This window comes from Triticum urartu, chromosome 3 (genome assembly GCF_003073215.2).
Source record: "Triticum urartu cultivar G1812 chromosome 3, Tu2.1, whole genome shotgun sequence".
Classification (NCBI taxonomy): domain Eukaryota; kingdom Viridiplantae; phylum Streptophyta; class Magnoliopsida; order Poales; family Poaceae; genus Triticum; species Triticum urartu.
This window is the reverse complement of record NC_053024.1, coordinates 736,794,155-736,820,485: the sequence shown is the minus strand read 5'-3', so window position 1 is coordinate 736,820,485 and position 26,331 is coordinate 736,794,155. Positions and strand designations below refer to the sequence as shown.

Genomic DNA, 26,331 nt, shown 5'->3' with positions numbered 1-26,331 from the left:
GAGAGGCTGGCGCGCGTGGCAGGCCAGGCCGTGCAGAGTGGATCAAGGCCCGTGGCAGGCTAGGCTATAGGACGTTTCCGTCGGTTCCACTACGTGAGATTTGTTTGAGGAGAAAAATTAGCACAAGGACCAGAATCAGACCGTGATTGCTATCTAAAAGGAAGAGAAAGATATGTCCAGAAGCTACGTGTGAATGTGTGATGGATTGGAGTTTGACTAGCGTCATTGATCTCCTTTGGTACGTGCCCACAGGAAGGCTACATGGGATTTATTTTTTGGTCTCCTTTTGTTTGGTACACAGTTTGTGTATGGATGGCAGTCGCACTTGAGGATTCGAGGAGTCTGGAGCGTGCTGGGCAGAATCATGCATACACAGGGCGTTCAAGATATGCACAGATGTGCGAGCAGTCATGGTGCAAGGTGAAGCATGGTTGTAGCCGGACAAGTTTGGCTGGGTCGGACTGGCCAGTCTGACGGATCGACTTGGATGTCGGTTGGTACAGAAGACGGTGGTGAAATCGGCGACGACGACATAGGAGCATGATGCTGATCGTGACCGACTTCTGGGCGTGGAAACACATGGCGCAGGCCCGAGGCTTGTGTGGCTTCGACAAGACTATGGCGCGGGGTTGATTCAAGACGGTGCACATGAGATCTTGGAGTCGACGGGGCGCGGGGTGGCACGTACAACCACCATGGAGTCATGTTGAAGGTGGAGCTGGATTGAGGGGCTACGGCATAAGTCGACTTCTAGGCGTGGAAACACATGGCGCAGGCCCGAGGCTTGTGTGGCTTCGACAAGACTATGGCGCGGGGTTGATTCAAGACGGTGCACATGAGATCTTGGAGTCGACGGGGCGCGGGGTGGCACGTACAACCACCATGGAGTCATGTTGAAGGTGGAGCTGGATTGAGGGGCTACGGCATAAGTCGACTTCTAGGCGTGGAAACACATGGCGCAGGCCCGAGGCTTGTGTGGCTTCGACAAGACTATGGCGCGGGGTTGATTCAAGACGGTGCACATGAGATCTTGGAGTCGACGGGGCGCGGGGTGGCACGTACAACCACCATGGAGTCATGTTGAAGGTGGAGCTGGATTGAGGGGCTACGGCATAAGTCGACTTCTAGGCGTGGAAACACATGGCGCAGGCCCGAGGCTTGTGTGGCTTCGACAAGACTATGGCGCGGGGTTGATTCAAGACGGTGCACATGAGAGCTTGGAGTCGACGGGGCGCGGGGTGGCACGTACAAGACTATGGCGCGGGGTTGATGCAAGACGGTGATGGTGTATGCTGGTGGTGACCGACTTCTGGGCGTGGAAACACATGGCGCAGTCCCGAGGCTTGTGTGGCTTCGACAAGACTATGGCGCGGGGTTAATTCAAGACGGTGCACATGAGAGCTTGGAGTCGACGGGGCGCGGGGTGGCACGTACAACCACCATGGAGTCATGTTGAAGGTGGAGCTGGATTGAGGGGCTACGGCGTAAGTCGACAGAGAGTCGAGGCCTATTCAGCGGGAAAAAGCGAGTGGCATGCAGTTCGGACTGGAGCCCGGTGATTTGATGGAAGCGTGAAACTCGTCATCGGTCGGTGATGATCGGTGGTACTCTCCAGTGGGGGTTGAGTGGTGTGGGTTTGCGACCCTTGAGACTCGACCGGGACAGCGGAGGCTCGACGCGGTAATAGCGCCGAGGCATGTAGCGCGCACGGGGCATGGAGACGGGCCAGGGCTCTGGTGGTCATACATCTGGTGAGACAACTGCGAATTTGACTCGGGATGACTACAAGCAACAGTGAAATTCCTTCAAGTTTCAGACAGGCGGTCAAGAAAGGAGCGGTGATGTTGAGTTCAGGTAACTCTTATGTGTGACACCCAATATGTGAGTTGTTCACTTTCACGCAGGTCAGTGATCGGTGTGTGATGATGTTGACGGATACTCTGGAAGTTGGGAGCACAGACTAGAGTAAAGAGGAACTTAATTTTGCTCGAGTGTTGACTGTGGTCAGGAAAAGGAGGGACTACAAGTTGCAGGTGGAGTCACATGGAGTCTTTGGAGTAGTAGCGGTACTCAGGGGATAAGCTTAAGTCCAATGTACATGAAAGTTTGACGCATTGACGAATCCAGAATGGTGGAGAATATTCGCCAAGGTGGAGGTTGTTGGAGTTGTGTCGAATATAGTGTACGAGGTAGGTTACAGTTGGAATTGTAGTTGTATCGTGTTTGGATAGGATATGGAGTCGTGTCCTAATAGGACACTTGTATCCTAGGCCTCTCATATATAGCGGGGCTAGACACACGATGTAACCTATGCCAACATAATAGCACCGGAACGCAGGGGAAGCCGGCGGATTGTGCTGGTGTCCAGGGCGATCGGGTGCGGTATTGTAGCGGTGTCATGGGGAGGAGCGCCCATAGTCAGGCCCCGGGGATGTAGCCATATTGGTGAACCTCGTTAACAAGTCTCGGTGTCGTGCTCGTGTGATTGCTTGGTCCTCGGATGATCGACGGTATGCCTCAGATTTATTCTAACATGAACTATAAGAGTTGGCTTCATTTTAACTGAAGGACGTGGTCCAGCCTCTGCGTGATGTCGCTGAAGGACTGTTGTCTGCCTTGTTTTGAGACCTTTCTTGAGCATGCTCGAATACACATGTGCGGGTATTTGGATAAAAAAATTCCAACCGGGCTCTCACCCCTTTCCATTAATCAGTTAATGGAAATATTCGGTACAAGTCTCCGAACATCGACCATCGACAACTAAAAACATAGGAGGCAGGAAAGGGGAGAAGTGAGTTGGGACATTAACAGGAAACCCACAGCAGATGCTTGATGTCGAAACATCTGCTATGGAACGGAAACCTTAACACCATCACCTATCCGAGCGGTTCCTACTTTTCCTTTTCATTCTGCCAACGTGGCCGCTGCTCGCTACTCACTGTCTGTTACAATAGTTTCTGCAGCAAGGTCTGTGTTGCAAAAAATGTGACAAGACCTTTGTTACAGAAAAATTAAATTACAATGAGACATTTGTTGTAAAAAATATAAAGTGCAACAAGACCCGTGTTGCAAAAATAAACTATAATAAAAACTGTGTTGCAAAAATAAGATCTACAAGTTGATATATGTTGCAAAAATTTGTGCAACAGGACCCGTGTTGTGGAAATTTCCTGCAACACGACCTATGTTGCATTGATAGAAAGTTCGCTCGATCGCTCAATCCACCTCATCGAATGGCTCGCATAGCAGCACTCATATTTGATAATCTAGAACTTGTAATCTGTCTCCTACCTAATCTTCAGACGTGGCGTCTTGTTCTTCAAGTCTTGTACTTAATATATACTCGTCCTCGAGGCTCAATAATACATTCATCATATTCCGCAATAATTCCTCTCTCTCCCTTCTAATATGGTGTCAGGCTTACCTCCGCTGCTTCTGCCCTACGCGCCATCCCGGGGCGGTCAGCCTCCATGATCGCCTGCGGGGGCCATGCAGCCAGTACTTAGGGTCCGTCCACCGGTTGTGTTGGCCCGCTGCCCTAGAGAGCCTTTTACCCGAGCTCTTGCCATGGGTTTCTTTTTGGTTTTCTGATCTAAGCTTAATCGGTTTGCGTCGCCCGCCGGCGCCGTCGAACCCCTTCGCGCGCCTCTACTCCAATACCGCTGCGACCAGTTGGCCTCTCCTCCGACCCTGCGGGCACGCGCGCTGAGGCGGCCCGTCAGGGCCAGTAGCCGTCCGTGCGTCGGCCCGTCGCCGCCTTGCTCGTATCGGACTCTTGCATCATCCCGATCCGGCAGCCTTGCACGATACGGCAGACCAGCACAGCCGCCGTTCGCGCACCGGCACGCCCGTCGATCCACGCTGTCCATCGTCACCCGCCTCCTCCGGCGGACCTACGGTGTGCCTCGCTGGCCTCGTCCCCGACTACGTCGGGCCGGCTGCCTTGAGCTCGGGCGCCGCTGCTCTATTGTCGCTCGGGCCTCGCTGCCCGGGCGCTGGCGCTGATTTGGCAGACCGGGTGCCGGTGCTGACGCGCTCGTCTGCACGTCGTCCGTCGACGTCAGCTCCATCTCAGACTCCGCCGCCAACCCACCTCCACCGAGCGGCGTCCCCGACCTCACGCACGATCGCCTTGATCACCCGCTCATAGCCGCGATTCGCCCCATCTATGCCGCGCGACCGACCTGGCCAGTCGGGTTCGCGCGCCTCCGCAAGTCCCGGAAGACCGTCCCGAGTGCAGCGCGCCTCTCCACCGATCGAGCATCGGGCTGCCGCTGCGTCGCCCCGTCGGGCCGCAGTGCCGCCGCCCCATGGTTCTCCGCGCGACTGCATCGACTCGCACATCGCCGCTGCGTTGCCCCTACGGGGCGTTGTGACGCGATATGCGGTCCCTGCTGAATCGAGCGCCACGAATCCAGTGGGACCCTCCACGGCAGGCTGGGATGCTGGGGGTGGCAGGCCGAGATGCTGCAATCCCCGGCATTGAAAAGTGCGAGCTGCCATCAGCGACGTGCAACCGAGCAGAGGCGATGCTGGGAGCGGTAAGCAAAGATGCTACAACCCTGGCGGCAACTATTTTTGTTCTTCCCCGTGTTTCTATCGCTTCAGGCTTCCGGTGATAGTGTTGCCCGGTTTGGACTTGAACATCTCATGGCACGACATGGTTTGAAAGTTTATCTCACGGGAAAAATGCCATGACTATTTATCTCGCTTACTGGAAGCTAAAGGTTTTTTTGGGGGGAATCACCACACCTACTCTTTATTGCATAATGTGTTGGTATATAAACAAGTAATTGCCAGCTGGGACGAAAGGCAAAAATGACGGCCGCACCAAAGACGACGCAACTTTTACTAAATTGTGAGCCTCTACATTTGCATTTCTACTCTCATATGATAATAAGGCACTAGCGAACATCCTCTGCTTGATGAAAAACTCCTTAAAAACTCCTTGACAATGGTGCCATAGCTGCACAGATTTACTTTTATGTTTCGCATCACCTCCCATGCAGTCCGTCGTAACCTGCTGAACATGTGATAAGTTGAGACTCCCAGACGCCTCCTTGACAATGGTGCAATAGCTACCCGCAATGGTGCCATAGCGACACAGATTTACTTCCTGTATGTTTGGCATCACCTCCCATGCAATCCGTCGTTATCTGAACATATGATAAGTTGAGACCCCCATAAGAGGACAGTGAAGAGGAGCTGCCTCCCCCCACCCCCCCACCCACCCACCCCCCAAGGTGCCGCAAGCTGCCATCAAGACAGTTTGACTCCAGCAGATTGTGCTTGCAACACGAGGCGGATTCAGGAGGGGGTTGGCAGGAGGTGCTGCCGTGGCTCCCGTGCCATCCCCGTTTTGCTCAAAGGTAGATGCTGCAGATGTCTCGTTCCTGGCCATCGCGCCACTGATTACAGAGATCTGTTTCGATGCTCCCACTGCCTCGAGAATGGTCATCGGTCACGTGGGTGTCGTAATGCTTGGCATCCGCTCAGCTTACTGTCAAAATCTGTCATGCTGATGCTGCCTATCCATCATCAAGCTTCAGCTCCACATCAGGCCCATTCCGAGTAGTGTACGAGGTAGGTTACAGTTGGACTTGTAGTTGTATTGTGTTTAGATAGGATATGGAGTCGTGTCCTAATAGGACACTTGTATCCTAGGCCTCTCATATATAGCGGGGCTAGACACACGATGTAACCTATGCCAACATAATAGCACCGGAACGCAGGGGAAGCCGGCGGCTTGTGCTGGTGTCCAGGGCGACCGGGTGCGGTATTGTAGCGGTGTCATGGGGAGGAGCGCCCATAGTCAGGCCCCGGGGATGTAGCCATATTGGTGAACCTCGTTAACAAATCTCGGTGTCGTGCTCGTGTGATTGCTTGGTCCTCGGATGATCGACGGTATGCCTCAGATTCATTCTAACAAGTGGTATCATGAGCAAGGTTATGAGGAGGCTGCGGATTGTTGATCTGGAGGAAGAATCGAGTCGAGATGCAGCCGGTTGTGGTGTGGTTCTCGGCAAGATTGAAGGAAGCATATGCGGAACGTGCAGCAGCAGGCGAGGCCACGAACAAGCGTCGGGCAGCAGATCGAATCAGGAGCAGCGGTGGCATGCGCATGCAACGCGTGTGGAGCAGCAGATCGAGATGTCATAAGGCGGCGGCGTGACGTGTACGAGGAGGGCAGCAGGTAGAGCGCTAGGGCACAGTGTACACGCGGTGCGAGGCAAGCGCGTGGAGGCAACGAGAGGCTGGCGCGCGTGGCAGGCCAGGCCGTGCAGAGTGGATCAAGGCCCGTGGCAGGCTAGGCTATAGGACGTTTCCGTCGGTTGCACTACGTGAGATTTGTTTGAGGAGAAAAATTAGCACAAGGACCAGAATCAGACCGTGATTGCTATCTAAAAGGAAGAGAAAGATATGTCCAGAAGCTACGTGTGAATGTGTGATGGATTGGAGTTTGACTAGCGTCATTGATCTCCTTTGGTACGTGCCCACAGGAAGGCTACATGGGATTTATTTTTTGGTCTCCTTTTGTTTGGTACACAGTTTGTGTATGGATGGCAGTCGCACTTGAGGATTCGAGGAGTCTGGAGCGTGCTGGGCAGAATCATGCATACACAGGGCGTTCAAGATATGCACAGATGTGCGAGCAGTCATGGTGCAAGGTGAAGCATTGTTGTAGCCGGACAAGTTTGGCTAGGTCGGACTGGCCAGTCTGACGGATCGACTTGGATGTCGGTTGGTACAGAAGACGGTGGTGAAATCGGCGACGACGACATAGGAGCATGATGCTGATGGTGACCGACTTCTGGGCGTGGAAACACATGGCGCAGGCCCGAGGCTTGTGTGGCTTCGACAAGACTATGGCGCGGGGTTGATTCAAGACGGTGATGGTGTATGCTGGTGGTGACCGACTTCTGGGCGTGGAAACACATGGCGCAGTCCCGAGGCTTGTGTGGCTTCGACAAGACTATGGCGCGGGGTTAATTCAAGACGGTGCACATGAGAGCTTGGAGTCGACGGGGCGCGGGGTGGCACGTACAACCACCATGGAGTCATGTTGAAGGTGGAGCTGGATTGAGGGGCTACGGTGTAAGTCGACAGAGAGTCGAGGCCTATTCAGCGGGAAAAAGCGAGTGGCATGCAGTTCGGACTGGAGCCCAGTGGTTTGATGGAAGCGTGAAACTCGTCATCGGTCGATGATGATCGGTGGTACTCTTCAGTGGGGGTTGAGTGGTGTGGGTTTGCGACCATTGAGACTCGACCGGGACAGCGGAGGCTCGACGCGGTAATAGCGCCGAGGCGTGCAGTGCACACGGGGCATGGAGATGGGCCAGGGCTCTGGTGGTCATACATGTGGTGAGACAACTGCGAATTTGACTCGGGATGACTACAAGCAACAGTGAAATTCCTTCAAGTTTCAGACAGGCGGTCAAGAAAGGAGCGGTGATGTTGAGTTCATGTAACTCTTATGTGTGACACCCAATATGTGAGTTGTTCACTTTCACGCAGGTCAGTGACCGGTGTGTGATGATGTTGACGGATACTCTGGAAGTTGGGAGCACAGACTAGAGTAAAGAGGAACTTAATTTTGCTCGAGTCTTGACTGTGGTCAGGAAAAGGAGGGACTACAAGTTGCAGGTGGAGTCACATGGAGTCTTTGGAGTAGTAGCGGTACTCAGGGGATAAGCTTAAGTCCAATGTACATGAAAGTTTGACGCATTGACGAATCCAGAATGGTGGAGAATATTCGCCAAGGTGGAGTTTGTTGGAGTTGTGTCGAATATAGTGTACGAGGTAGGTTACAGTTGGACTTGTAGTTGTATCGTGTTTGGATAGGATATGGAGTCGTGCCCTAATAGGACACTTTTATCCTAGGCCTCTCATATATAGCGGGGCTAGACACACGATGTAACCTATGCCAACATAATAGCACCGGAACGCAGGGGAAGCCGGCGGCTTGTGCTGGTGTCCAGGGCGATCGGGTGCGGTATTGTAGCGGTGTCATGGGGAGGAGCGCCCATAGTCAGGCCCCGGGATGTAGCCATATTGGTGAACCTCGTTAACAAATCTCGGTGTCGTGCTGGTGTGATTGCTTGATCCTCGGATGATCGACGGTATGCCTCAGATTTATTCTAACATGAACTATAAGAGTTGGCTTCATTTTAACTGAAGGAGGTGGTCCAGCCTATGCGTGATGTCGCTGAAGGACTGTTGTCTGCCTTGGTTTGAGACCTTTCTTGAGCATGCTCGAATACACATGTGCGGGTATTTGGATAAAAAAATTCCAACCGGGCTCTCACCCCTTTCCATTAATCAGTTAATGGAAATATTCGGTACAAGTCTCCGAACATCGACCATCGACAACTAAAAACATAGGAGGCAGGAAAGGGGAGAAGTGAGTTGGGACATTAACAGGAAACCCACAGCAGATGCTTGATGTCGAAACATCTGCTATGGAACGGAAACCTTAACACCATCACCCTATCCGAGCGGTTCCTTCTTTTCCTTTTCATTCTGCCAACGTGGCCGCTGCTCGCTACTCACTGTCTGTTATAATAGTTTCTGCAGCAAGGTCTGTGTTGCAAAAAATATGACAAGACCTTTGTTACAGAAAAATTAGATTACAATGAGACATTTGTTATAAAAAATATAAATTGCAAGAAGACCCGTGTTGCAAAAATAAACTGTAATAAAAACCGTGTTGCAAAAATAAAATCTACAACTTGATATATGTTGCAAAATTTTGTGCAACAGGACCCGTGTTGTGGAAATTTCCTGCAACACGACCTGTGTTGCATTGATAGAAACTTCGCTCGATCGCTCAATCCAACTCATCGAATGGCTCGCGTAGCAGCACTCATATTTGATAATCTAGAACTTGTAATCTGTCTCCTACCTTATCTCCAGACATGGAGTCTTGTTCTTCAATTCTTGTACTTAATATATACTCGTCCTCGAGGCTCAATAATACATTCATCATATTCCGCAACAATTCCTCTATCTCCCTTCTAATATGGTATCAGGCTTACCTCCGCCGCTTCTGCCCTGCGCGCCATCCCGGGGCGGTCAGCCTCCATGATCGCCTGCGGGGGCCATGCCGCCAGTACTTAGGGTCCGTCTGCCGGTTGTGTTGGCCCGCTGCCCTAGAGAGCCTTTTTCCCGAGCTCTTGCCATGGGTTTCTTTTTGGTTTTCTGATCTAAGCTTAATCGGTTTGCGTCGCCCGCCGGCGCCGTTGAACCCCTTCGCGCGCCTCTACTCCAATACTACCGCGACCAGTTGGCCTCTCATCCGACCCTGCGGGCACGCGCGCTGAGGCGGCCCGTCAGGGCCAGTAGCCGTCCGCGCGTCGGCCCGTCGCCGCCTTGCTCGTACCGGACTCCTGCATCGTCCCGACCCGGCGGCCTTGCATGATACGGCAGACCAGCACAGCCGCCGTTCGCGCACCGGCACGACTGTCGATCCATGCTGTCCATTGTCACCCGCCTCCACCGTGTCTGCACAGCGGACCTACGTTGTGCCTCGCTGTCCTCGTCCCCGACTACGTCGGGCCGGCTGCCTTGAACTCGGGCGCCGCTGCTCTGTTGTCGCTCGGGCCTCGCTGCCCGGGCGCTGGCACTGATTTGGCAGACCGGGTGCCGGTGCTGACGCGCTCGTCTGCACGTCGTCCCACGTCGTCCATCGTCGTCAGCTCCATCCCAGACTCCGCCGCCAACCCACCTCCACCGAGCGGCGTCCCCGACCTCACGCGCGATCGGCTTGATCACCCGCTCGTAGCCGCGATTCGCCCCATCTATGCCGCGTGACCGACCTGGCCAGTCGGGTTCGCGCGCCTCCGCAGGTTCCGGAAGACCGTCCCGAGTACAGCGCGCCTCTCCACCGATCGAGCATCGGGCTGCCGCTGCGTCGTCCCGCGGGCCGCAGTGCCGCCGCCCCATGGTTCTCCGCGCGACTGCATCGACTCGCGCATCGCCGCTGTGTTTCCCCTACGGGGCGTTGTGCCGCGATATGCGGTCCCTGCTGAATCGAGCGCCACGAATCCAGTGGGACCCTCCACGGCAGGCTGGGATGCTGGGGGTGGCAGGCCGAGATGCTGCAATCCCCGGCATTGAAAAGTGCGAGCTGCCATCAGCGACGTGCAACCGAGCAGAGGCGATGCTGGGAGCGGTAAGCAAAGATGCTACAACCCTGGCGGCAACTATTTTTGTTCTTCCCCGTGTTTCTATCGCTTCAGGCTTCCGGTGATAGTGTTGCCCGGTTTGGACTTGAACATCTCATGGCACGACATGGTTTGAAAGTTTATCTCACGGGAAAAATGCCATGACTATTTATCACGCTTACTGGAAGCTAAAGGTTTTTTTGGGGGGAATCACCACACCTACTCTTTATTGCATAATGTTTTGGTATATAAACAAGTAATTGCCAGCTGGGACGAAAGGCAAAAATGACGGCCGCACCAAAGACGACGCAACTTTTACTAAATTGTGAGACTCTACATTTGCATTTCTACTCTCATATGATAATAAGGCACTAGCGAACATCCTCTGCTTGATGAAAAACTCCTTGACAATGGTGCCATAGCTGCACAGATTTACTTTTATGTTTCGCATCACCTCCCATGCAGTCCGTCGTAACCTGCTGAACATGTGATAAGTTGAGACTCCCAGACGCCTCCTTGACAATGGTGCAATAGCTACCCGCAATGGTGCCATAGCGACACAGATTTACTTCCTGTATGTTTGGCATCACCTCCCATGCAATCCGTCGTTATCTGAACATATGATAAGTTGAGACCCCCATAAGAGGACAGTGAAGAGGAGCTGCCTCCCCCCACCCCCCCACCCACCCACCCCCCAAGGTGCCGCAAGCTGCCATCAAGACAGTTTGACTCCAGCAGATTGTGCTTGCAACACGAGGCGGATTCAGGAGGGGGTTGGCAGGAGGTGCTGCCGTGGCTCCCGTGCCATCCCCGTTTTGCTCAAAGGTAGATGCTGCAGATGTCTCGTTCCTGGCCATCGCGCCGCTGATTACAGAGATCTGTTTCGATGCTCCCACTGCCTCGAGAATGGTCATCGGTCACGTGGGTGTCGTAATGCTTGGCATCCGCTCAGCTTACTGTCAAAATCTGTCATGCTGATGCTGCCTATCCATCATCAAGCTTCAGCTCCACATCAGGCCCATTCCGAGGTGATTCGGTGTGATTCGTGGGGGTCTATAGTTGCTGCTCCCACAGGCTCACCAACCTCAAGTAATTTGGCCATGCAGTATGGTCTTTGTGCACAAGTCAAGCTGATGCACTCTGAACTATTGGAGTTGTGTCGAATATAGTGTACGAGGTAGGTTACAGTTGGACTTGTAGTTGTATTGTGTTTAGATAGGATATGGAGTCGTGTCTTAATAGGACACTTGTATCCTAGGCCTCTCATATATAGCGGGGCTAGACTGAAGGAAATATGCCCTAGAGGCAATAATAAAGTTATTATTTATTTCCTTATATCATGATAAATGTTTATTATTCATGCTAGAATTGTATTAACCGGAAACATAATACATGTGTGAATACATAGACAAACAGAGTGTCACTAGTATGCCTCTACTTGACTAGCTCGTTAATCAAAGATGGTCATGTTTCCTAACCATGAACAAAGAGTTGTCATTTGATTAACGAGGTCACATCATTAGTTGAATGATCTGATTGACATGACCCATGCCATTAGCTTAGCACCCGATCGTTTAGTATGTTGCTATTGCTTTCTTCATGACTTATACATGTTCCTATAACTATGAGATTATGCAACTCCCGTTTACCGGAGGAACACTTTGGGTACTACCAAACGTCATAACGTAACTGGGTGATTATAAAGGAGTACTACAGGTGTCTCCAAAGGTACATGTTGGGTTGGTGTATTTCGAGATTAGGTTTTATCACTCCGATTGTCGGAGAGGTATCTCTGGGCCCTCTCGGTAATGCATATCACTTAAGCCTTGCAAGCATTGCAACTAAATGAGTTAGTTGCGGGATGATGTATTACAGAACGAGTAAAGAGACTTGCCAGTAACGAGATTGAACTAGGTATTTGGAATACCGACGATCGAATCTCGGGCAAGTAACATACCGATGACAAAGGGAACGACGTATGTTGTTATGCGGTTTGACCGATAAAGATCTTCGTAGAATATGTAGGAGCCAATATGGGCATCCAGGTCCCGCTATTGGTTATTGACCGGAGACGTGTCTCGGTCATGTCTACATTGTTCTCGAACCCGTAGGGTTCGCACGCTTAAGGTTACGATGATAGTTATATTATGAGTTTATGCATTTTGATGTACCGAAGGTTGTTCGGAGTCCCGGATGTGATCACGGACATGACGAGGAGTCTCGAAATGGTCGAGACATAAAGATTGATATATTGGAAGCCTATGTTTGGATATCGGAAGTGTTCCGGGTGAAATCGGGATTTTACCGGAATACCGGGAAGGTTACCGGAACCCCCCGGGAGCTAAATGGGCCATGATGGGCATTAGTGGAAAAGAGAAGAGGCAGCCCTACATGGGCTGCGCGCCTCCTCCTTCCCCTAGTCCTATTAGGACTAGGAGAGGTGGTCGGCCCCCTCTCTCTCTTTTCCCCCTCCGCGAGTCCTATTCCAACTAGGATTGGGGGGGAATCCTACTCCCAGAGGGAGTAGGACTCTCCTGGCGCGCCACACCTTGGCCGTCCAGCCTGCCCCCCTCTAGTCCTTTATATACTGAGGCAGGGGCACCCTAGAACATACAAGTTGATCCACATGATCTATTCCTTAGCCGTGTGCGGTGCCCCCAGCCACCATAGTCCTCGATAATACTGTAGCGGAGTTTAGGCGTAGCCCTGCTGCTGTGGTACATCAAGATCGTCACCACGCCGTCGTGCTGATGGAACTCTTCCCCGACACTTTGCTGGATCGAAGTCCGGGGATCGTCATCGAGCTGAACGTGTGCTCGAACTCGGAGGTGCCATAGTTTCGGTGCTTGATCGGTTGGATCGTGAAGACGTACGACTACTACCTCTATGTTGCGTCAACGCTTCCGCAGTCGGTCTGCGTGGGTACGTAGACAACACTCTCCCCTCTCGTTGCTATGCATCACATGATCTTGCGTGTGCGTAGGATTTTTTTTGAAATTACTACGAAACCCAACAGTGGTATCAGAGCCTAGGTTATTTATGTTGATGTTATATGCACGAGTAGAACACAAGTGAGTTGTGGGCGATATAAGTCATACTGCCTACCAGCATGTCATACTTTGGTTCGGCGGCGTTGTTGGACGAGACGACCCGGACCAACCTTACGCGTACGCTTACGCGAGACCGGTTCCCCCGACGTGCTTTGCACATAGGTGGCTTGCGGGCGACTGTCTCTCCAACTTTAGTTGAATCGAGTATGGCTACGCCCAGTCCTTGCGAAGGTTAAAACGAAGTCTATTTGACAAACTATCGTTGTGGTTTTGATGCGTAGGTGAGATTGGTTCTTGCTTAAGCCCGTAGCAGCCACGTAAAACTTGCAACAACAGAGTAGAGGACGTCTAACTTGTTTTTGCAGGGCATGTTGTGATGTGATATGGTCAAGGCATGATGCTGAATTTTATTGTATGAGATGATCATGTTTTGTAACCGAGTTATCGGCAACTGGCAGGAGCCATATGGTTGTCGCTTTATTGTATGCAATGCAATTGCGATGTAATGCTTTACTTTATTACTAAACGGTAGTGATAGTCGTGGAAGCATAAGATTGGCGAGACGACAACGATACTACGATGGAGATCAAGGTGTCGCGCCGGTGACGATGGTGATCATAACGGTGCTTCGGAGATGGAGATCACAAGCACAAGATGATGATGGCCATATCATATCACTTATATTGATTGCATGAGATGTTTATCCTTTTATGCATCTTATCTTGCTTTGATTGACGGTAGCATTATAAGATGATCTCTCACTAAATTATCAAGAAGTGTTCTCCCTGAGTATGCACCGTTGCCAAAGTTCGTCGTGCCCAGACACCACGTGATGATCGGGTGTGATAAGCTCTACGTCCATCTACAACGGGTGCAAGCCAGTTTTGCACACGCAGAATACTCAGGTTAAACTTGACGAGCCTAGCATATGCAGATATGGCCTCGGAACACGGAGACCGAAAGGTCGAGCGTGAATCATATAGTAGATATGATCAACATAACGATGTTCACCATTGAAAACTACTCCATCTCACGTGATGATCGGTTATGGTTTAGTTGATTTGGATCACGTAATCACTTAGAAGATTAGAGGGATGTCTATCTAAGTGGGAGTTCTTAAGTAATTTGATTAATTGAACTTAAACTTATCATGAACTTAGTACCTGATAGTATCTTGCTTGTTTATGTTGATTGTAGATAGATGGCTCGTGCTGTTGTTCCGTTGAATTTTAATGCGTTCCTTGAGAAAGCAAAGTTGAAAGATGATGGTAGCAATTATACGGACTGGGTCCGTAACTTGAGGATTATCCTCATTGCTGCTCAGAAGAATTACGTCCTGGAAGCACCGCTGGGTGCCAGGCCTGCTGCTGGAGCAACACCAGATGTTATGAACGTCTGGCAGAGCAAAGCTGATGACTACTCGATAGTTCAGTGTGCCATGCTTTACGACTTAGAATCGGGACTTCAACGACGTTTTGAACGTCATGGAGCATATGAGATGTTCCAGGAGTTGAAGTTAATATTTCAAGAAAATGCCCGGATTGAGAAATATGAAGTCTCCAATAAGTTCTATAGCTGCAAGATGGAGGAGAACAGTTCTGTCAGTGAGCATATACTCAAAATGTCTGGGTATAATAATCACTTGATTCAATTGGGAGTTAATCTTCCGGATGATTGCGTCATTGACAGAATTCTCCAATCAGTGCCACCAAGCTACAAGAGCTTCGTGATGAACTATAATATGCAAGGGATGAACAATAATATTCCCGAGCTCTTCACAATGCTGAAAGCTGCGGAGGTAGCAATCAAGAAGGAGCATCAGGTGTTGATGGTAAACAAGACCACTAGTTTCAAGAAAAAGGGCAAAGGGAAGAAGAAGGGGAACTTCAAGAAGAACAGCAAGCAAGTTGCTGCTCAGGAGAAGAAACCCAAGTCTGGACCTAAGCCTGAAACTGAGTGCTTCTACTGCAAGCAGACTGGTCACTGGAAGCGGAACTGCCCCAAGTATTTGGCGGATAAGAAGGATGGCAAGGTGAACAAAGGTATATGTGATATACATGTTATTGATGTGTACCTTACTAGAGCTCGCAGTAGCACCTGGGTATTTGATACTGGTTCTGTTGCTAATATTTGCAACTCGAAACAGGGACTACGGAATAAGCGGGCACTGGCAAAGGACGAGGTGACGATGCGCGTGGGAAAAGGTTCCAAAGTCGATGTGATCGCGGTCGGCATGCTACCTCTACATTTACCTTCGGGATTAATATTAGACCTAAATAATTGTTATTTGGTGCCAGCATTGAGCATGAACATTATATCTGGATCTTGTTTAATGCGAGATGGTTATTCATTTAAATCAGAGAATAATGGTTGTTCTATTTATATGAGTAATATCTTTGATGGTCATGCACCTTTGAAGAGTGGTCTATTTTTGATGAATATCGATAGTAGTGATACACATATTCATAATGTTGAAGCCAAAAGATGCAGAGTTGATAATGAAAGTGCAACTTATTTGTGGCACTGTCGTTTAGGTCATATCGGTGTAAAGCGCATGAAGAAACTCCATACTGATGGACTTTTGGAACCACTTGATTATGAATCACTTGGTACTTGCGAACCGTGCCTCATGGGCAAGATGACTAAAACACCGTTCTCCGGTACTATGGAGAGAGCAACAGATTTGTTGGAAATCATACATACAGATGTATGTGGCCCGATGAATATTGAGGCTCGTGGCGGATATCGTTATTTTCTCACCTTCACAGATGACTTAAGCAGATATGGGTATATCTACTTAATGAAACATAAGTCTAAAACGTTTGAAAAGTTCAAAGAATTTCAGAGTGAAGTTGAAAATCATCGTAACAAGAAAATAAAATTTCTATGATCTGATCGTGGAGGAGAATATTTGAGTTATGAGTTTGGTGTACATTTGAAACAATGCGGAATAGTTTCGCAACCCACGCCACCCGGAACACCACAGCGCAATGGTGTGTCCGAACATCGTAATCGTACTTTACTAGATATGGTGCGATCTATGATGTCTCTTACTGATTTACCGCTATCGTTTTGGGGATACGCTCTAAAGACAGCCGCATTCACGTTAAATAGGGCACCATCAAAATCCGTTGAGACGACGCCTTATGAACTGTGGTTTGGCAAGAAACCAAAGTTGTCGTTTCTTAAAGTTTGGGGCTGTGATGCTTATGTGAAAAAGCTTCAACCTGATAACCTCGAACCCAAATCGGAGAAATGTATCTTCATAGGATACCCAAAGGAGACTGTTGGGTACACCTTCTATCACAGATCCGAAGGCAAGACATTCGTTGCTAAGAATGGATCCTTTCTAGAGAAGGAGTTTCTCTCGAAAGAAGTGAGTGGGAGGAAAGTAGAAATTGACGAGGTAACTGTACCTGCTCCTTTATTGGAAAGTAGTACATCACAGAAAACTGTTTCTGTGACACCTACACCAATAAGTGAGGAAGCTAATGATGATGGTCATGAAACTTCAGATCAAGATACTACTGAACCTCGTAGATCAACCAGAATAAGATCCGCGCCAGAGTGGTACGGTAATCCTGTTCTGGAAATCATGCTACTAGATCATGATGAACCTACGAAATATGAAGAAGCGATGGTGAGCCCAGATTCCGCAAAGTGGCTTGAAGCCATGAAATCTGAGATGGGATCCATGGATGAGAACAAAGTATGGACTTTGGTTGTCTTGCGCGATGATCGGCAAGCAATTGAGAATAAATGGATCTTCGAGAAGAAGACTAACGCTGATGGTAATGTTACTGTCTACAAAGCTCGACTTGTCGCAAAAGGTTTTCGACAAGTTCAAGGGGTTGACTATGATGAGACCTTCTCACCCGTAGCGATGCTTAAGTCTGTCCGAATCATGTTAGCAATTGCCGCATTTTATGATTATGAAATTTGGCAGATGGATGTCAAAACTGCATTCCTGAATGGATTTCTGGAAGAAGAGTTGTATATGATGCAACCGGAAGGTTTTGTCGATCCAAAGGGAGCTAACAAAGTGTGCAAGCTCCAGCGATCCATTTACGGACTGGTGCAAGCCTCTCGGAGTTGGAATAAACGTTTTGATAGTGTGATCAAAGCATTTGGTTTTATACAGACTTTCGGAGAAGCCTGTATTTACAAGAAAGTGAGTGGGAGCTCTGTAGCATTTCTGATATTATATGTGGATGACATATTGCTGATTGGAAATGATATAGAATTTCTGGATAGCATAAAGGGATACTTGAATAAGAGTTTTTCAATGAAAGACCTCGGTGAAGCTGCTTACATATTAGGCATTAAAATCTATAGAGATAGATCAAGACGCTTAATTGGACTTTCACAAACAACATACCTTGACATAATTTTGAAGAAGTTCAAAATGGATCAAGCAAAGAAAGGATTCTTGCCTGTGTTACAAGGTGTGAAATTGAGTAAGACTCAATGCCCGACCACTACAGAAGATAGAGAGAATATGAAAGATGTTCCCTATGCATCAGCGATAGGATCTATCATGTATGCAATGCTGTGTACCAGACCTGATGTGTGTCTTGCTATAAGTCTAGCAGGGAGGTACCAAAGTAATCCAGAAGTGGATCACTGGATAGCGGTCAAGAACATCCTGAAATACTTGAAAAGGACTAAGGATATGCTTCTCGTATATGGAGGTGACAAAGAGCTCGTCGTAAAAGGTTACGTTGATGCAAGCTTTGACATTGATCCGGACGATTCTAAATCGCAAACCGGATACGTGTTTACATTAAATGGTGGAGCTGTCAGTTGGTGCGGTTCTAAACAAAGCGTCGTAGCGGGATCTACATGTGAAGCGGAGTACATAGCTGCTTCGGAAGCAGCAAATGAAGGAGTCTGGATGAAGGAGTTCATATCCGATCTAGGTGTCATACCTAGTGCATCGGGTCCAATGAAAATCTTTTGTGACAATACTGGTGCAATTGCCTTGGAAAGGAATCCAGATTTCACAAAAGGACCAAACACATCAAGAGACGCTTCAATTCCATCCGGGATCTAGTCCAGGTGGGAGACATAGAGATTTGCAAGATACATACGGATCTGAATGTTGCAGACCCGTTGACTAAGCCTCTTCCACGAGCAAAACATGATCAGCACCAAATCTCCATGGGTGTTAGAATCATTACAGTGTAATCTAGATTATTGACTCTAGTGCAAGTGGGAGACTGAAGGAAATATGCCCTAGAGGCAATAATAAAGTTATTATTTATTTCCTTATATCATGATAAATGTTTATTATTCATGCTAGAATTTTATTAACCAGAAACATAATACATGTGTGAATACATAGACAAATAGAGTGTCACTAGTATGCCTCTACTTGACTAGCTCGTTAATCAAAGATGGTTATGTTTCCTAACCATGAACAAAGAGTTGTTATTTTATTAACGAGGTCACATCATTAGTTGAATGATCTGATTGACATGACCCATTCCATTAGCTTAGCACCCGATCGTTTAGTATGTTGCTATTGCTTTCTTCATGGCTTATACATGTTCCTATAACTATGAGATTATGCAACTCCCGTTTACCGGAGGAACACTTTGGGTACTACCAAACGTCACAACGTAACTGGGTGATTATAAAGGAGTACTACAGGTGTCTCCAAAGGTACATGTTGGGTTGGCGTATTTCGAGATTAGGTTTTATCACTCCGATTGTCGGAGAGGTATCTCTGGGCCCTCTCGGTAATGCACATCACTTAAGCCATGCAAGCATTGCAACTAAATGAGTTAGTTGTGGGATGATGTATTACAGAACGAGTAAAGAGACTTGCCAGTAACAAGATTGAACTAGGTATTTGGAATACCGACGATCGAATCTCGGGCAAGTAACATACCGATGACAAAGGGAACGACGTATGTTGTTATGCGGTCTGACCGATAAAGATCTTCGTAGAATATGTAGGAGCCAATATGGGCATCCAGGTCCCGCTATTGGTTATTGACCGGAGACGTGTCTCGGTCATGTCTACATTGTTCTCGAACCCGTAGGGTCCGCACGCTTAAGGTTACGATGATAGTTATATTATGAGTTTATGCATTTTGATGTACAGAAGGTTGTTCGGAGTCCCGGATGTGATCACGGACATGACGAGGAGTCTCGAAATGGTCAAGACATAAAGATTGATATATTGGAAGCCTATGTTTGGATATCGGAAGTGTTCCGGGTGAAATCGGGATTTTACCGGAGTACCGGGAAGGTTACCGGAACCACCCGGGAGCTAAATGGGCCATGATGGGCCTTAGTGGAAAAGAGAAGAGGCAGCCCTACATGGGCTGTGCGCCTCCTCCTTCCCCTAGTCCTATTAGGACTAGGAGAGGTGGCCGGCCCCCTCTCTCTCTTTTCCCCCTCCGCGAATCCTATTCCAACTAGGATTGGGGGGGAATCCTACTCCCAGAGGGAGTAGGACTCTCCTGGCGCGCCACACCTTGGCCGGCCAGCCTCCCCCCCTCTAGTCCTTTATATACTGAGGCAGAGGCTCCCTAGAACATACAAGTTGATCCACGTGATCTATTGCTTAGCCGTGTGCGGTGCCCCCAGCCACCATAGTCCTCGATAATACTGTAGTGGAGTTTAGGCGTAGCCCTGCTGCTATGGTACATCAAGATCGTCACCACGCCGTCGTGCTGATGGAACTCTTCCCCGACACTTTGCTGGATCGAAGTCCGGGGATCGTCATCGATCTGAACGTGTGCTCGAACTCGGAGGTGCCATAGTTTCGGTGCTTGATCGGTTGGATCGTGAAGACGTACGACTACTACCTCTACGTTGTGTCAACGCTTCCGCAGTCGGTCTGCGTGGGTACGTAGACAACACTCTTCCCTCTCGTTGCTATGCATCACATGATCTTGCGTGTGCATAGGAAATTTTTTGAAATTACTACGAAACCCAACATAGACACACGATGTAACCTATGCCAACATAATAGCACCGGAACGCAGGGGAAGCCGGCGGCTTGTGCTGGTGTCCAGGGCGACCGGGTGCGGTATTGTAGCGGTGTCATGGGGAGGAGCGCCCATAGTCAGGCCCCGGGGATGTAGCCATATTGGTGAACCTCGTTAACAAATCTCGGTGTCGTGCTCGTGTGATTGCTTGGTCCTCGGATGATCGACGGTATGCCTCAGATTCATTCTAACAAGTGGTATCATGAGCAAGGTTATGAGGAGGCTGCGGATTGTTGATCTGGAGGAAGAATCGAGTCGAGATGCAGCCGGTTGTGGTGTGGTTCTCGGCAAGATCGAAGAAAGCATATGCGGAACGTGTAGTAGCAGGCGAGGCCACGAACAAGCGTCGGGCAGCAGATCGAATCAGGAGCAGCGGTGGCATGCGCATGCAACGCGTGTGGAGCAGCAGATCGAGATGTCATAAGGCGGCGGCGTGACGTGTACGAGCAGGGCAGCAGGTAGAGCGCTAGGGCATGGTGTACACGCAGTGCGAGGCAAGCGCGTGGAGGCAACGAGAGGCTGGCACGCGTGGCAGGCCAGGCCGTGCAGGGTGGATCAAGGCCCGTGGTAGGCTAGGCTACAGGAGGTTTCCGTCGGTTGCACTACGTGATATTTGTTTGAGGAGAAAAATTAGCACAAGGACCAGAACCAGACCGTGATTGCTATCTAAAAGGAAAAGAAAGATATGTCCAGAAGCTACGTGTGAATGTGTGATGGATTGGAGTTTGACTAGCGTCATTGATCTCCTTTGGTACGTGCACACAGGAAGGCTACATGGGATTTATTTTTTGGTCTCCTTTTGTTTGGTACACAGTTTGTGTATGGATGGCAGTCGCACTTGAGGATTCGAGGAGTCTAGAGCGTGCTGGGCAGAATCATGCATACACAGGGCGTTCAAGATATCCACAGATGTGCGAGCAGTCATGGTGCAAGGTGAAGCATGGTTGTAGCCGGACAAGTTTGGCTGGGTCGGACTGGCCAGTCTGACCGATCGACTTGGATGTCGGTTGGTACAGAAGACGGTGGTGAAATCGGCAACGACGACATAGGAGAATGATGCTGATGGTGACCAACTTCTGGGCGTGGAAACACATGGCGCAGGCCCGAGGCTTGTGTGGCTTCGACAAGACTATGGCGCGGGGTTGATTCAAGACGGTGCACATGAGAGCTTGGAGTCGACGGGGCGCGGGGTGGCACGTACAACCACCATGGAGTCATGTTGAAGCTGGAGCTGGATTGAGGGGCTACGGCGTAAGTCGACAGAGAGTCGAGGCCTATTCAGCGGGAAAAAGCGAGTGGCATGCAGTTCGGACTGGAGCCCAGTGGTTTGATGGAAGCGTGAAACTCGTCATCGGTCGGTGATGATCGGTGGTACTCTGCAGTGGGGGTTGAGTGGTGTGGGTTTGCGACCCTTGAGACTCGACCGGGACAACGGAGGCTCGACGCGGTAATAGCGCCGAGGCGAGCAGCGCGCACGGGGCATGGAGACGGGCCAGGGCTCTGGTGGTCATACATGTGGTGAGACAACTGTGAATTTGACTCGGGATGACTACAAGCAACGGTGAAATTCCTTCAAGTTTCAGACAGGCGGTCAAGAAAGGAGCGGTGATGTTGAGTTCAGGTATCTCTTATGTGTGACACCCAATATGTGAGTTGTTCACTTTCACGCAGGTCAGTGATCGGTGTGTGATGATGTTGACGGATACTCTGGAAGTTGGGAGCATAGACTAGAGTAAAGAGGAACTTAATTTTGCTCGAGTGTTGACTGTGGTCAGGAAAAGGAGGGACTACAAGTTGCAGGTGGAGTCACATGGAGTCTTTGGCGTAGTAGCGGTACTCAGGGGATAAGCTTAAGTCCAATGTACATGAAAGTTTGACGCATTGACGAATCCATAATGGTGGAGAATATTCGCCAAGGTGGAGTTTGTTGGAGTTGTGTCGAAAATATAGTGTACGAGGTAGGTTATGGTTGGACTTGTAGTTGTATCATGTTTGGATAGAGTGAATTGCAAGAAACCACCACATTTGGGGCTTATCTTGCAGAAAACAATGTGGTCGCTAATCATTTGCAAAAGCCACCGCGGATTCAGTAACAGTTTTGCAGATTGCACTGAACATGTCATTTGGCTCGGTTGAGGGTGTTTCCGACATGTGGGGCCCAATATGCGTGACATGGCGTAACGGACGCGCTGACGGCGCCGTTTGCTTAAGACAGACGCGGTCGGGTCGCCAGAGACAGACCACCCGCGCCCGACCACATCTCGCTCAATTTCTCTGCTCTCACGCTCGCTCTCTCTGCTCCCACACTCGCTCACTCCCCTCCCATTTGCTCCTCTCCTCTCCGGTCACCGCCGGCCGCCGTCCGCCATGGTGTCCTGGACCGACAGTGAGAGCACAGACGGCTCCGCCGCGCAGTACATCTCCTCCGACGACTCGCCTGTCAAGGTCAGAACATTCTATTCCTCATTTCTGTTCTAGGGTTTGTAGGGTTGAACATTTGCTCGATTTGAACACATTTTTGTTGGATTTCTCATATCCCAGCTACAATTGATGAGCCGTCGTTCGAGGGTCTTGCTGACGACTTGAATGTGATTTGTGAGCATGGGAATCCAGGGAGGAAGTATGTTGCATTTGAGGGGATAAGCATTGGTAGGAGGTTCATTGCTTGTGCCACTGAAGTCAGTTTTAAGTTGTGTTTGCAGCATTCCAATTCTTGTTCTAGGGTTTATAGTAACTGTTCCTGTTCTAGGGTTCATAGTTACTGTTCATGTTCTAGGGTTCATAGTTACTGCTCATGTTCTAGGGTTTATAGTTACTGAATTTAGTTCTAGGATTCATAGGTAGTGTTCTTAGTTGTAGTTTTCATAATTATTGATCATTAAATGAATGTGATTCAGGTACATTAACAGAATCAGCTATTTAACTGAATCTGTAAGTAATGTCTGTATTTTTGAACTGATTTTTTCTATTGTAGGGTGTTGCAAATTGTGGATTAGTGCAGTGGGTAGATGAGCATTGGCCAGAGCATCTACAGAATGCTATCCATAAGCTCTGGCTTATGTATGAGCATAGCCAGCATGAAAACAGGATGGCATGCCTGGAGCATGCAAGCACTGTACACAATCTCACACAGCAGAAAAAAGAGTTGCAGGAGACATATGAGAAGCTTGTTGAAGATGTGAACAACCTCTTGGATTATAAGGAAAGCCAGCCTGAGGTAAACCAGAAGAATGATGCTGACAACATTTCAGTTAGTGTGGAAAGCAGCATGACAAAGGATGCTGACATAAAAAAATTAAAGGCTGCTGTTGACCAGTTAAAGCAAATTCATGTAGCTCAAGCCACTGTCATTAGGAATTTGAAGTTCAACCATCTTAAGGAGAAGGAAAAGTTGAGCTCTGATAAGAGGACTTTGGAGATTTGCTATGCTGACCTAAAGAAAGAGAACGATGACCTGAAGAAAGAGAAGGATAAGCTGGATTGTTGGATTGCTGAGCTGATGAAAGTGAAGGAGAAGTTGACCATGGAGAAGAGTACTCTTGCTTCCTTCATTGTTGAGCTCAAGACAGCAGGTGATAGCAACAAGAGGAAGCTTCACCAGATTAAGGCTATTTGTGATGAGGACTAATTTGTGTTGCTGTCTGACCATGTGTGTCAATGATGTCTTTTGTAGTAGCTATGGAGGAAAGCTTGTAATGTGTTAAGCTTTATTGTGGTGAACTCTATTATGTCTGTAGCAATGAACCTTGGATTGTATGTTGTTTGTGAGAGTACTATGTTTGTGATGAATTATCAGCTTTTATTAAGTTCAGTTTATGATGAATTAACAGCTTGGATTATAGCAAGTAGATAGTGAACATAGATAGCAAGTTCATAGTGCATAGATAGTCTGACATAGATAGTGGCATACTAACATAGATAATAGCTGCATAGATAGTCTGACATAGATAGTGGCATACTAACATAGATAGTAGCTGCATAGATAGTCTTACATAGATAGTGGCATACTAATTAGATAGTAGCTGCATAGATACAACTGACATAGATAGAACTGGCAAACTAACATACTGACGAAACTGAACTTTTTCTTCTTGTGATGAAACTGAAGACAACATGTCACTCCTCCTTCTTCAGCATCTTCAGGCGTAGGGAGCGCCGCACGTCATTGTTGTTCACCGCCGCCCTCTTCTTCTTGGCCGGCGCTGGCTCCACCACATCTTTACCACCGCCCTCCTCTTCTTGCTTCACGACGACGAGCTCTGGGTTGTCGGCGACCTCCGGCAGCTTATCCACATCAATTGGGCTATTCTTCTGCCCCTCGACGGCGTGGAGGACGGGCACCAGGAGCTGCACATCAGGCTCGTCGTCGGAGGAGTCGAAGGAGAGTACGACGACCTCGTCCACCTCATCGTCAGAGGAGTAGCCGTCAGATTCGTCAGAGTTGTAGTCGTCAGAGGACTCGGACTCGGCGTCGGAGTCATCGTCTGGCCCGAGCACCCATGGATTGCGCCTTTCCCAGTAGGCGTTGTTGATGGGGGCTGGGAGAGCGAGGACGGCGTCGGTGATGTCATCCGCGGCGGTCGGCGGCGTGGTGGATGAGTGCTACATCCACCAACGGGCGCGCTGCCTGGGGTCGCGGGAGCGCTGCACCTCGCGCATCGCCCACAGGAGAATGGTCGCCGGCGGGACGGTGCAGCCGGCAGGGAATGCACGCTGCCTTTTGGCAGGTGTCATCACCTTCACCAGGCCGCGGGCATGGTTCCTCAGCATCGCCGCACTGGGGAACCAGCGCGCGATCTCCCTGTACTGCGCGCGCAGCTTGCGGTTGTTGCCGGCGAGCTCTTCGATGGCCAGCTGCCAGTCCATGGCGACAGCGGTGGGGGTGGCTCTCGGCGGTGGTTTCGACGGGAGAGAGGGGGGATAGGAGTGGGCGGTGCGGGCGGCGAGTGGGCGAGTGATCGAAGAGAGCGGTAGGTGCACACGTATTAAAGGCAGAAACCGAAACGACTAGTTATACTAAACGGACGTTCACCACGCTGGCGGCCTCAACGCTCTCTCAACATAGTGCGTGCCTAACTAAATATAAATAAAATTGTGGATGCTATTAAAACAACATCACTAGCACTATCCTATTGGTATTGAACCCTTGGTTACTACCCACTGGTCCTGGATTCGATCCCCAGGCCAAACTATTTTTGTGCAATTTTTTTGGATTTACAAAATTAATATGTCAGTAACTTCTTAGGGTTTTTATTTTTGTGCATTTTTTTGGATTTAAAAAATTAATATGTCAGTAACTTCTTAGGGTTTTTTCGACTCCGAGGCACCCTAAATGCCCTAGTGGAGACATTTTAGGTTTTGTCGACGCCGAGGAACCCTAAATGCCCAAGTGGCGACATTTTGGGTTTTGTCGACGCCGAGGCACCCTAAATGCCCAAGTGGAGACATTTTGGGTTTTGTCGACGCCGAGGCACCCTAAATGCCCAAGTGGAGACATTTTAGGTTTTTTCGACGCCGAGGCACCCTAAATGCCCAAGTGGAGACATTTTAGGTTTTGTCGACGCCGAGGCACCCTAAATGCCCAAGTGGAGACATTTTGGGTTTTGTCGACGCCAATGCCGAGGCACCCAACTTGTTGCAACACATCATAACACATCATATCAACATCATGAAAACTAAGATCATCATCATATCAACAATGAAACTATGCTCATCATCACAACAACAGAATGAAAACTTGTTGCAAAACATCATAACTAATAAGTTCATCATCACATCATCATAACCAGAGTATCATAGTGCATCACAACCATTAGGTACATTACATAGTCCACCACTGGGACTTGAACTAACTGGTTTCAACATGAAATTCTTAATACTCTTCATCACAAACTAGCCAAAAAGGCTGAATTAAACATGTTTCAACATTACATCACTTCTTGCTGCCTTGAGAACAATTGAACCAATTAGACATCTTGTATGATGGCTTTCTCACTCTTCCAGTACCTGACAGTCTTGGTGGTATGAATGTTTTCTTTCCCCTTGACCTAGCAGAAGTAGCAGAAGATGAACTTGGCCTTGTTGGAGCAGGAGCAGAAGGAGCTGCCCTAGGTACAG

The 26,331-nt window shown here is 49.2% G+C and overlaps 1 protein-coding gene across 1 annotated transcript; it reads left to right on the top strand.

Annotated features, from left to right (window-relative positions):
• The first annotated feature begins 22,581 nt into the window (after window positions 1-22,581).
• LOC125549537 lies at window positions 22,582-23,842 on the top strand. Its single transcript, XM_048712933.1, has 4 exons — window positions 22,582-22,659; window positions 22,749-22,892; window positions 23,189-23,329; window positions 23,366-23,842. Exons 1-4 carry the CDS (start codon window positions 22,582-22,584, stop codon window positions 23,840-23,842), a joined length of 840 nt encoding a protein of 279 aa, XP_048568890.1.
• The last annotated feature ends 2,489 nt before the right edge of the window (window positions 23,843-26,331 follow it).

Coding starts and splice junctions, on each gene's coding strand:
- LOC125549537 (XM_048712933.1), top strand. CDS start 22,582: ATGGTGTCCTGGACCGACAGTGAGAGCACAGACGGCTCCGCCGCGCAG. Junction 22,660..22,748: donor CCGACGACTCGCCTGTCAAG/GTCAGAACATTC, acceptor TGGATTTCTCAT/ATCCCAGCTACAATTGATGA. Junction 23,330..23,365: donor GCCTGGAGCATGCAAGCACT/GTACACAATCTC, acceptor AAAGAGTTGCAG/GAGACATATGAGAAGCTTGT.